We start from the raw sequence: 13,144 nt of genomic DNA on the forward strand, positions 1-13,144 counted from the left end.
CGCGGGTCAAGAACGACGAGGCCGCCTTTCCTGCAACATTATCAATTCCGCTAATTGACAGCCTGACATTTCCCGCCCGTCGTTTCGAACATTTTCGAGGCTTAACGCGCCAAAGAACCAATTAATCCCCGCTTAATTCCACGTGTTCAAACCGTGAATCATCCCCTTCCTCAACCAACTTCCTTCCAAAATTTCCACGCACATTTTCCACATACTGCGTAAACCCATAAATGTTTCGTCGCAATCCTTTCTTTTCAAATTATCCCAAAATCAATCAATCCGTCCGTTCTTCTCGAGAATCCCTCGAGAAAGATTGAAACCGAAAAAGAAAAACGAGATCAGGGGGAGAGGGGGGAACCAAAAGGAGACCATCGTCCACAGAACGATTACTAACCAAGAGAGAGAGAAAAAGAAGAAAATTTGCAAAACACACGCAGAGGATCGATCTTTTGCCTAACGTCTTTGGCTACCTGTTGCCGAAACGTTAGATCCGCGTCTGGAAGAAAGGAAGGAGGGGAGGAGATGTCGCGAGCTGACAGAGGCCCGAGAGCGTTTCCGGCCGAGCATAGGCGGAGTCTGTGGAACACGTCGTGCTCCCAGTTGGGGTGAATCCTAATACCCGGATAATGGGAAGTAATTGCGAGGGATCAGAGCCCGGCGTAGCTGCTCCATGCTTCCTCTCTCTCTCTCTCTCTCTCTCTCTCTCTCTCTCTCTCTCTCTTGGTTCGCGTATAGAGAGAGGGTGGAGGTGTCGGCGTTCTCATCCCCCTTGTGGCGCCGTGGAGATTCGTGGGGGTGGATGAAAAGGACGGTCCAACGGACGCGCGCACGCACACACATCCGAGGGGTGAGAAGGGAAAGGAGAGAGAGGGAGAAGCGCGGAGGAGGCAGAGAGAGAGAGAGAGAGGAGCCTATAATCGCGTTACCGTGGCAAAATCACGGTGCACATTCTCAAATACGGATCACCGCCCGTGTTTTCGCTCTCAAGGAGATCGTTCTATCGCGGCGATATTCCTTCGATATCGGAGTGAGAAAGATCGACTTCTTCAAATTCATCTACCGTTACCATCTATCTCCAAAATTCTGCAAAACTTTTTCCATCATCGTCTCGACAACGAAAGCGAAATAAGCAAGCAAATCGGTGAGAATACTTTCTTTCCAATCCCAAAAAAGTATAGGTAAAAACAACGAGGATCACACCATTCACGACGTTTAAATTCCGTCGTAAGACGTACGCGTTGTCGTTTACGTGGGGCCGTAAATAAATGGAGGGGGATGGGGATCCCCACCCCTCCTCCCCTCCTCGTGCAAAGAGGGAGAGACTGGAATGCGGCAAAAATAATGAAATAAAGGACAATGAAATGGCAGGTACAATAGACAATGGAGAGGAGAGCTAGGATGGATGAGAATGAACAAGGCGGCAAGTACAGAGGGGAACCCCGTTGGGGCCGTGGACGCGATGAGGGGTTAAAGAGGAGGGGGAGGGTTGGTAGCCGCGCTGCTACTAAATGCAGTGGGCGGGTTCCCCATTACTTTCATTATTTTCCTTCATAGGGGTTCGGCACCGATATGCGCGGCACAGGATGCTGCACAGTCCGCGAGGGTGGAATAGCCTGCTGCTACCTGTATCCCCATTGTTCAGCCGCTCTCTTATCATTCCTCTGTCTTTTCGCCCCGACCGTGTGATGTTGGTATACGCGGATTGAAATATCGCCTCGTCTTCTACGTGTTGTTACCCCGTCGATATTAATTTCTAATTGTGTTAAGGTTGGTTAAGGTTGATCGCAGGTGCAAGATCGAGTGTATAATGGAAGCGTGATTTGACACGACTCGACGAAAGGTTGAGGGTTGTTCATCGAGTTTGAACGAATGGTATGAATAATTTCTAATTTCGTTTTTTTTTTTTTTTAAGATATAAGATTAGGTAAAATAAAATAAAATATTAGGCGGTACCTAGTGACTCGGCTACGGTGTTTCTTCGTTGATGGAATGATTTCTAAACTTTAAATTTATATTTCAACGTTACAAACTGATATATCGTAACGCGAACGATGTAACGAAGTTCGTTTAACGTTAATCCGATTCCACGCGGTCGAGATGCTGATGAGAAAATCGCGCAATTTTGCCGAACTGAATTTCAAAAGCGCGTTACTCGCACGCCGTTCAAAGGTCAACTGAACCGCTACACTCGATAACTGGATTTATAACAGAGCTCTGTAATTTTGCCCGACATCTTAGGAAGCGAGGTATCTCACTTTCATCTACGGTTATTCTATTATTGTATAAACTATTATTATTGCGTAACGAAAAATATTTTTAGGAATTTATTATATATATAATTAGATTCTGTCTGCATAAGGTGCAGACAGAATGCTGCTTAGTGGAGGGTTAAGATCAAAGGCCGCTTAAGCGTGTCCTTCTAGAGGTAAAATGAAATTGATAAATACTTGTTTGTTATCATCCATCGAAAAGAGATATAGAAAAAGAATTGTTATTTCGATAAAAGTGGATGTACTTGTTCGATTTCCTATAGTAATTTCGTATTGATCGATATTGCGAATCAATTAGCAAAATATTATTACAGAAACAGAAATTATTACAGAAGTATTTAATAATTTTTTAGAGAGAATATTTGTGCGAAAATCGCACGAGAAAATTTATATTAATATTACGCGTGAGTAACAAACTTAGATCGTACACTGTAAATTGAGTGCATTACGGATTACAAAGTGTTTAATCTGGAACAGCACGTCATAGGTAGATCAAAGAGGAGAAGATTATCGTACGTGCAACGTACGGGGCCCCCGTACGCACACCATAATTCGAGGAAATCAAATTACTTTGGCACAAGCGGATAAGATCTATGAAAGATTCCACGCAGGATTAATAAAAGGATTTATAACCGATCGTATCGTAGAAGAATCAACAAAGGATGTTAAAAATTCGATCGTATATAATTCGATTATAATTATTTTCAAAGATAAATCTCTCTCTTTCTCTCTCTCAGTTTTTAAATATTTTCAATATAAAAATTAAAATAATTCGTTTTAATAATTTTATATTATAAACAATATATCTCTGGAATTTAAGGAATTATTGATCCGAAATACAAGAGCAAATACAAGAGAAGCGCAATCAGAGAAGTTAAAGCATTCACAGGACTAAAAGTTTGCAAGCAGTGGTTTAGAGGTGGTTCTGGTCCAGAGGGTGCGGGGATAGAGAAAGGGGATGGAAACAGACTCCCAGTAGATTTATTCCAAGGGTTCGTACAGGCTATTGGATTGACACGCGGCGACGTCTTGACAGCTTGTTAGGCTAACGGTTGCGTGCTGTTCATCGAACACGATGCGCTTGAGCCTCTTTACTGCTCTTTACCTTGACATTTCGTCTCTGATCTAAAGCGTTATACCATTGTCTGCTCCTTGTTTCCCTTGCATCACGATTCTCGAGAAAGAGAGAGAGAGAGAAAAAGAGAGAGATCGATATTTTTGTCGAGATATTGTTGTATCTTGATATTCGCTTTCAATAATTATAATACATTGTCCTCTTATGTTGGAAGCGTGAATATTTTTTTCGATGATTTTATTTTTAAATTCGAACTATAAAACCAGTTGTTTTATTAACGAAATTAATAAGCTTTTTCACAAACATCACGAAATATAATTAATGAATTTTCAATCTTCGAATGAATTTCTGATAGGTTATGTAAGATATTGAGGTTATGAATTTTAAAATCTTTTAACTTTGAATTAATTTATGTTTAGATTTTACGATCTTTGAATCATGATGGTTTTTGATTTGGATAATCACTTAATAATAACTTTTATTCGCGAATTCACGAATCTCACGATTCCTTAAGTCGCGGTAATGCCAATTCGTGTAACGAATATCACAATATTATAAGGTTATTTTTTTATTCAACAAAAAATTTTTAATTCCCATTTCAATAAAAAAAATTGTTTGATATAGGTATTTATAAAAATGTTTATTCTTAATAACGAAGCTTCACGGAGAAAGGAAAAGAATTAAATATACTCAATGCTATATACCCGTTGAAATCTCGAGAACGGGAGAAAGGATCTACGAGAGAAGGATATTCGTGGTGGAGGGAACAGCATTACTGTCCACGTGCCGTTTAACTTGATCACCCTGGGCAATCTGGCCTCATTTCAACCTCCAGTTACTACGGCACTTCCGCTAACAAATAATATTGTTGACGACCCTGCGGGGGCGTTCTGATTCGATTTGCTATACTATAAAAGCGTACTGCTGGGGAGCCGGCAACAGGATAGGGAAAGCTTGATGATCGGAAGATCGACAGAGAAGGATGAATGAAGAAAAGATTTGAAGCGAGTAAAAGAAACAGGCACCGATGGGAACAATTGTATATTATTGATATTCCACTGAATTTCACGTTTTCTGAATTATAAAATATTAATTCTGCTGAAGTATCGAAATAAAAATATAATTTATATTTTAATGAAACACGAATATGCATGAGATTTTTTTTCAAATTTTTTCAATTAATCTTTAGATAGATTTTTAAGCAAAAAAAAAAAAAAAGTTTTGTATTTATCAAAATTATAAAACGTAGAGAAAAATGATTTAATTTTCAATATTTATCGATAAGTCAAAAAAGTATATATTAAGTAACTTAACCTTAAATTCAATAGTTTAGAGGTTAAACGTCTTTTGAAGATATCTCTTTGGAAAATAAAATTACTATTTCATTTATCATAATTAAATATAGCAAATTTTAACGATACACGGGCGGAGAACGCGAGTCGAATGAGTGACAACGAGTTCTTGTCCGAAAGAAAAAATAATTATCAACGTGATACAACACAACGTGCTGGAAAACACGGCTACGGTCTAATTAGTCCGGTTATTTAGTTAGGCTATGCGAGATGCGAGAAGTTTACTCGGCCGTTCGGTGCTAGAACCACTAAAGATTCGTATCTCCAGGACGTGTTTAAAAATAATTACCGTGGAAGATTCAGCGATAGTCACGGAGTCGCCCTCACCTTTGTGCTTCCTGCCCTCTGGAGTGGGCCCTCGTTGTTACGGCATAAAGGCAGCCCAGCCAACCCCTTCTGTACGTCCTCGCGTCTCTTCCGGCACCGTTCAAGTGGTCCTCACCTTTCAACCACTCTATCACCGCGTTTAAAGAAGTAAAGACCAAAGGTCCTTTACCGTTTTAAGAGGTTAGACCGGCTTGAAAGAAGTTTATTCGAGATGACAATGTGACGCGGTGCTCCGGATGCCTTATTAAATTGACGATACACTAGCCCAGCTCGTATCACGAGACGAATATCGAGTAGTCACTGAATAGACCGGCAAGGATACGATAAAGAACTAAAGACCAAAGGTCTCTTTCGGGTTTAAAGTGATTCACACCGGATTGATGTAATATGACGCGATCACGAGTCCGTCAAATTGGCGGGATTTTCGTTACGACTATATGCGCGTAGATACGACGAAAGAACAATCGGTGCGCAACGAGTGACAGACGCTCGCTCCGCCCCCTAGCAAAATTCTCGATAATTAATTCAATTTGCAATCGAAATACATGCGATCAAAGATGGAATAATGAATATTTCGATATATTGTTTTAGAGAAACAACAATATCGAAACAATTATCGTCGTATCGAATATTATAAATCGAATATTTCAATGATAAAATACTTCGTATTTTTTTTTTACTACTAGAATTAAAAGATGAAACGATTTCATTTAAAGACAGTTAAAATTTGATATCGAGCAGCGTTTAAAATAGGTTAAAAGGAAATATAAGAATGATATATGATTTCTCCAATATTTATAGTATTTATATTTGTTTACATATAATTTTCCATATATTATAATTATAATCGTAGTAGGCAAAAAACAGTAGTATCGTTTAATAACAGAACGGTCATACGACGAGAAATACAACTAAGAAATAAGAAAGAAGAAGAAATCGAAAGAGTGAGAAACAGAATAATAGTGTCCAAGTTGACAAACGGTGGGTATTTGACGCTCAAAAACAAGATTACTATTAGCCTTTTTTTCTGCGACTATGAATTATCTTTGCGTCATTTCATTTATAAGAAATATTAATTTCTAATAGGCGTACCTTTTCTCTCTTTCATTCTCCTACGACTATAATATCTATTATATATCCGGTATAACCGCAAGAATCTCAAATTATTAAAAATATACATCCTACGGATGTATCGTTATTGCGCATTACATTGTGCAGAAGTATACTCGTAAATAGATGTATCCTCGAGTTTTCTTCCTTTTTTTTTTTTTTTTTTTTTTATTTTTTTTTCTTTATTGTTTTAGGCATTATTTTAAATATCGCTAACTAGGCCTTTCCTATTACACTTGGTACCCAGGGAAGCAGCTATTAAAATCCACTTTAAATACTTCTTTTTTTTAATTTCTAAATAAATTTCTCCTTATTTTCTCATTGGGACAAGCTACTTGTGCATGCATATTTTTTATGAAATTTACGCGCTCACGACTTTTTCCTTTTCTTCTTGTTTTCGATAAAAATTAATCAAACATAATAACAATGATTATAATGAAAATAAAAAATCGAGCACCGAATATTCGATAATTCTTTGATAATTATATCGATTTTATTCTTAGTTTTAATTCATTTCTTCACCTGATATTTAACTTCACACAAACAAATCAATCAAACACGAACAGTAACGTTAAATTTTCAATAATTAAATATTAAAAAGAAATTCAATATTAGAAACAACAGAATATTTCAATCGAAATATTCAAGAAATAATTTTTAACAATTTCGAATGATCAATGCTCGTTTAAAAATTTATCACGATTCAAAAATGGAAACAAAATGGAAAAAATATAACGATACTACTGGAACAATTTGCAATGTTTAAATGCAAATTGTTACAGTCTTTCTCAACACACGCTATAGAAATGTTTATACTTCGTATAGGTTTTTTAATAGTTCGTGAACGCTTTAACAAGTTTATCACGCGAGTCACGTGTACATCAAACAGGAAAAATTGTAGCAAAAAAGATTGGATTTGACGAGGAATAATCAACTGTTCCAATTATTATCACCGCTACTCGATCGCTAACTTTTATTAATTCGAAAATCCCGTCGCGTTACCTAAACGCGTCCTATTGACGCAATATTTTCTCGTTACGTGCTCTTGCTCTCACTCGTCATAGCCATAATTATCGTAATATCTAAAAAAACAAAAAAATAATATCTAATAAAAAATAACAATTAAAAAAAAAAAAAATAAACAAGAAAAAAATATCCTTTGTCCTTTCACAAGTACTCTTTAAATTTTCCCCTTATAAAGTATTAATCTTTCTTTTTTCTTCTTTTTTTTTTCTCTTTTTCTTTTTTCATAAACATTCAAATACAAATCGTTAACTAATGGATTTAAGTGTGTAGTACTCGATTATTTCGAGTATGTGTGCTTGGTCGTCGCTTGGTTTACAAAAAAATCGTGTTACATCATTTTATACTACTTTACATGTAGCATAAAAAAATACGCAAAATATTCGGATCGCATGGGGTCGATTTATCTTGGAACACAACGCGTATTATTACGCGTGCAACGTTTAATTATATTAAAAAAGGTTCTGTTGATATCCATATTTGAACGTTCTTTTGCTAATGAATATTCTCTTTTCTCTTTTTTTGAGCATTTTCAGGATCACAAATTGATGAGATTCCCCGAGACTGTTTTGATTCGGGCAGAGATCGAAATATTAAAAAGATGACTTGTGACTTCTATAGATCTGTTACTAAGTTCATTGATGACTCATGGATGAATTATTATAAATTATTATCATAATGTCTAAGAGAGACAATTTATTCCGGCGTTTGGATTATCGTTATTTGTTGGAAAAAGAGGGAACCATGATCGTGTGACTTCAGAAAAAAGATTTAACCATCTTCCAACGTTTCTACATCCGGTCTACGATATGACTGGATACTTTCCAGCTTGTAAATGGATCTTAATAAGTGGTAAATTCTTAAATAGTAAAGTATAGTAACGATACAAGTTGTTCGAGAGAAGAAAAATATGATAAAACTATCAATAATCAAATAAATGCCAACACTGAGAGTAAAAAGTAATAATCCATAATAGAACATCGTTTGCAAGAACGGCAATTCCTAAAAAAATGGTAAAAATTATGATGAAAAAATGAAAGAAAAAAAAGAAGTAAATGCAAAAGGAAATAGAAACTAAAGGATATTGTACGTGATGCAATTTATAAAAATCTCTATCAGTTTAATAAATTATACTTTCCTATGGTGATTAAAGAGATAAAATTTTTCAATGTTATCCTTAAAAAAAATATTCGGTCCTCTAGTAATCTTGATTTCAAGTTAGGCTCTTCTTTACATCGAATGCACAAACTAAAAAGTATAAATTAATATATTACATGTATTGATTAAATAATAGTAATTAAGAATATACAAAAGAGATGTTACAAAACCATGGACCAGTCCATGGTAAAAAGAAAAAAAAAAAAAAAAAAAAAGAAAATATATCAACGTGTGCATGGAATACTTAATTTAATATGGTAATTTCAATTATTTTTTTTTTTCTGTATATTTATATATAGAAAGAAAAAGTTTTTTTTGTTAACTTTCGATAAAGTATAAACAAAAATCCATCAAATGTACCAGAGCTCTTAAAACATAAAAATTGAACACGAATATCAACGAATATTCTAATTTCATATTCTCGATATAACACTAATAGGGTATAACATATTTTATAAAATCTGTAACTACGTGCTACTTCTTTTACACGTGATAAGCGATTGGCGTGAAAACGAACACGTAAAACGTAAAAATGAAAAAATGATAATATAAAATAAAAAAATTAACAATATTAATTTTAAAAGGGGGAAAAAATTCGGAACAAGGAAAAAAAAAGGAAAAAAAGAAAAAAAGGAAGTGATAAAATGCTAGAACACTTAACACACACTTCCGATTATCATAACGAACAAACTTTCCTTTCGTTAAAATGCAATTACGCTTCATACCGTATAAAAAGATCAATGAGCAACAACGAAATTCATAAAAAAAAAAAAAGGGAAGCGTTTCGATTATATCTTATAATTCGATTACATTAATCGATACGAAGACACATACGCTTTCACTTAAAAAATATTAATCCCTTTGCACCCGTACTTCAAATCTAAACAGAACGAATATTTCAAATATATTTCATATATATATATATATATTAATAGAATTCATTAATTTGGTCATTTTTCTTGTTTTTTCTTTCTCTTTTCTTTTTTTTTTTTTTTGATCCTTTTTTTATTTTTTTCTTTTTTGTCATCTTTTTTCGTTATTCTCGAACAAACAGGACGACAATAAAATATGAGAAAACATGTATTTATAAAGCACTACGCGTCACGGACATATAATTATTATTCGAAGATTTCTAATTCAACCATCACAAGAGGAGTATTTATATATAAATTCGTACGTGAAAACACTTAACTTTGCGTAAAATTTATCAAACAAGCTTACATACTTACTTCAACTCACGTTAAAAAATGCAGTTTCGTGTGCAAAGGGTCGACAACAAATCAGTCCACGAACCCAATACACTCTGGTACATATCGATTAAATTAATGGTCGATTAACAGAACAGCGCGAAAGGCATTAATAAAATGGGACATCTTTGGGAACGATAACAATAATGACAAAAATTGATTTCTTACACGACTCGTAACAATAACAGAAATAATCTAATAATATTTATGTATAATATCGTTTATATAATAAATTAAAAGATACAGTTTATATCATCGAACTGTTCTGTTAACAACAGCGATAAAAAACCGAACGTTCTCCATCGATTTTCTTTCTAAAAGCATCAATCATCAGACCATCTTTTTCTTTTTTCGTTATACCACTCATCTTTAATTTAACTTTATTGAATTTCACGCTTTAATCCTTTGTACTCGATTAATCTAATACGCAGAAAAAGATAAATATTAAACGAAATTTTAATTAAATACTTAAAAAAAAAAAGGAAATCATAGCAAAAGGTTTTTAATCACTAAAAAAAATCAATCGTACGTTTTTTGAAATTGGACGTTAGAATCAATATGTCTTCCATTTAAAATTACGATAGTCGATACAAATAGTCGATTTAATCGATACAAGTCGATTAACTATCATCTTCGATAAATATCGAAAAATACTGACATCCATTTTTTTCTAATATCATATGAAATTATTCGAACGAAAAAAAAATACACATTTTTATATTTTAATATTCGAATGTAATGGAAAAATAATAATAATAAAAAAAACAAAAACAAAAAGAAATAAACGTACCTCAACAAAATTCGAACGTCGTTGAGAACAAAGGCTTAAATGCGATGATCGGTACAACGAACAAATCACTGGAATAGTATATATCATAGTTCATCATGCGACGCGATTGCAGAGCCATTTATTCAACGCAGGACAGAAAACTTGACAGAACATTTCCATAAATATTACTTTAATATCAATGAAGGGAGGGTCTAGAAGCTCTCTGCTTTAACCTAGCCAAAAGCGCTTGTTCCCCATCATCTTCCGTCTTCGATAACATTCCTCGAAAGCTTTCCGATCTGTATTTATCCCTTAAGAATGTCCTCCTTTCTTCTTTGTACTTTTCTATCCTTTCTCTACACTGAGGATCGCCAAGATCTAACCCAAGATTCTTTAAATGCGTTTTATCAGAACCAGTCGATGCAACGTTCGAACCTGTTCCAACGTTAGGCGTAGAACTGTGCTGCGCGTCCTCTGTAACCTGTTTTACGGGTAAAGATGCTTCCTCCGTCATTTTATTGAATTTTGCTTCGTCCAAAGATCGACTGAGCGATGCTCGTGTCGCCCTCGCGTGACGAGCTCTCAAACATGGTGGCAAGTGTTGAGTATTATTTACCGGTGGTTCTTCCGACTTTCCACGAGCAGAATCCAATTCTTGCTTCATTTTTCGTTCACGTACAATTTCCCTACCGATTTCAGAATCAAAGCTTCTTCGATCCTTGTTACTTTCCGCTTCGTATCTTTTCCTTGGTGGGACGGATAAATCTCCCACGATACCTCCGGATAATCTTTGCAATGCTAATTCTTGAAGTATAGCAGCTGTGTCTCGAAGAACGATGGAATCATCCACTGGAGAAGATGCGTTTGAAAAAGTACACGATGAGTTTAAGGATGTTGTCTCGGATGCACCTTCTGGAGGATGAGCTATCTCACTAGGCTCTGCCGCATTCTCTGATGGTATTACTACTTCAATGTGCTCTTGTAATTGGCTGTTCTTCACGTTATTGCATTTCAACGATTCTTCAGCACGCGAGGAAAATTGTTTGTGCTGTTGACTGTTCTGAGTTGATTCCTTTGGCGAAACATATTCAAAACTTTGGCACTTTTCTGATTTTTGATTTTGACAACGTTGCTTATTGTTGTCGGTATTGGTTAAAGATAGATCAAGATTTTGACTCTTCTTTGATTGATTGGGATACGAACAGCGATCACTTGCCTGAAATTGCGGTTTCTGATGTAACTGCAAGGAACGTCGAATTTCTTGTTGTTGAAAATCAAGATTTTTTGAGGGCCGTTGAGAATTTCCGAAAGTTTCTTCTTCTACGAGAATTTGTTCCTTCAGTGGATTCTCATTTCTGTTGAACGCTTTAGTGTTATCTAGCTGCGTGTAGCAAGCATTGTTTTCATGTTCCATTTCATTAGGTTTTTGATTTAAATGAATATCTGCCATACTAACGGTACGTATCTTCTGATTTCCATTATCTTGATCTTGTACAGACGAATGTACAATATTTGAAAAATTATTCCCAGAATCAACCGTTCCAAAGTTTGTTTGATCATCGAAAACTCCGGAAGTTCTTTGTACCGTGTTAACATCGTGCTCCTCGAGTTCTCTATTATCAGCAACATCGAATGTCATTTCAGCCGATTCCTGAGGAAGAACGGGACTTTCGGTCAAGTCACTTACACCAATGCAAGACGTATCAGTATCTACGGTTGAACCCATAGTGAGATCCAAAGAAGTTCTGGAAACATTTTCCGATATTGATCTTAGCTGCGGTGCATCCGTTGCAATCGCATTATTCACAGTGCCTTCCAAAGGATCCTTGGAGCTACTTGATTCGCTCGTCGGTGTCGTAATCGAACCGGTTGTCTCTACTATCACCCACTCACCAGAATCGTTAGTATTGGATATCATCTGTGATGTTTCTGTGTTTGTAAATATCTTGTCGGAGTTATCACAAATCACAAAACCGGAATCAGGCAAATCCTCGATCGTTTGTTCGCATGACATCGGAGAATCAAGATCTGTTGCGCTGGATAATGGCAGTCCTGGTAATTCGTTCCTATGTGCGTTTGAATTTCCAGCCATGGCGTCGTCGTTTTGCGAAACGATCGATTTGTTCATCGGTACATCGTGTTTTCGCACGTCCAACGTATCTCTGGTGTCTCCGGTACGAGATTTATTATCTTCAACGGGACACGAGCTCGATCTATTTTCTATATCTTTACAAATAGACGTTGTTACTTTACTAGAGTCTATCTCGCTAGGATGAGACATTAGCCTCTCGCAAGGCATCATTTCTTGGTCGACTACATCCGATACAACTAAGTTTGTTTCCTTCGAAGTCTTTTGCGTCTTGGAAGGCTCTTTATCATCGTACAAATCTATGCGCTTGTCGTACGTCATTATTCTCTCACAGGATTTAGCATTACTCTGCCCTTCTAAGTTTACAGATAACCTATGACTAGGGTCGGATGATTTATCGGAAGACACGCTAGTTCTGTTCAATTTGTTCGCGTTACTTTGCTCGTCATCGATTTCTAAAGGTAAAGTGAAACTTCGGAAACTTATCCTAGGACTGTTAGCTGGTACAGGTGATGTAGAATGCGGTGTTCCATGTAATGTGGCGGGTGTGAGTGGGGTTGAAGCTTCGGATAATAATGGTAGGTACCCTGGTGTTGGCAAAGGAGATGGAGTATCCATGCTGTGAATATCTGCAGATACCATCACCTATGAGAAAAAAAATATATATATATTAAATTTGTTAATAACGATTTCAACTTATTTTTTAAAGTTAAACGACAAAATC

The 13,144-nt window shown here is 35.8% G+C and overlaps 1 protein-coding gene across 9 annotated transcripts in view; it reads right to left on the reverse strand.

The window, feature by feature from the left end:
• Positions 1-5,802: 5,802 nt before the first annotated feature.
• CdGAPr (GTPase-activating protein CdGAPr) overlaps positions 5,803-13,144 on the reverse strand; it is a 31,154-nt gene continuing 23,812 nt past the window's right edge. For 6 of the 9 annotated variants that reach the window (XM_012493033.3, XM_012493035.3, XM_012493040.3 and 3 more), the window contains one exon: positions 5,803-13,065. In XM_012493033.3, the coding sequence (XP_012348487.2) occupies positions 10,528-13,065 (2,538 nt within the window). In that variant the 3' untranslated portion in view covers positions 5,803-10,527. The remainder of the gene's footprint in view (positions 13,066-13,144) is intronic. The other 3 variants (XR_015291949.1, XR_015291947.1, XR_015291948.1) reach the window with 3 other exon arrangements.

The sequence above is a fragment of the Apis florea genome, unplaced genomic scaffold, assembly GCF_048593485.1.
Source record: "Apis florea isolate Af1SG1 unplaced genomic scaffold, ASM4859348v1 contig_2897_pilon, whole genome shotgun sequence".
In the NCBI taxonomy this organism is placed as follows: Eukaryota; Metazoa; Arthropoda; class Insecta; order Hymenoptera; family Apidae; genus Apis; species Apis florea.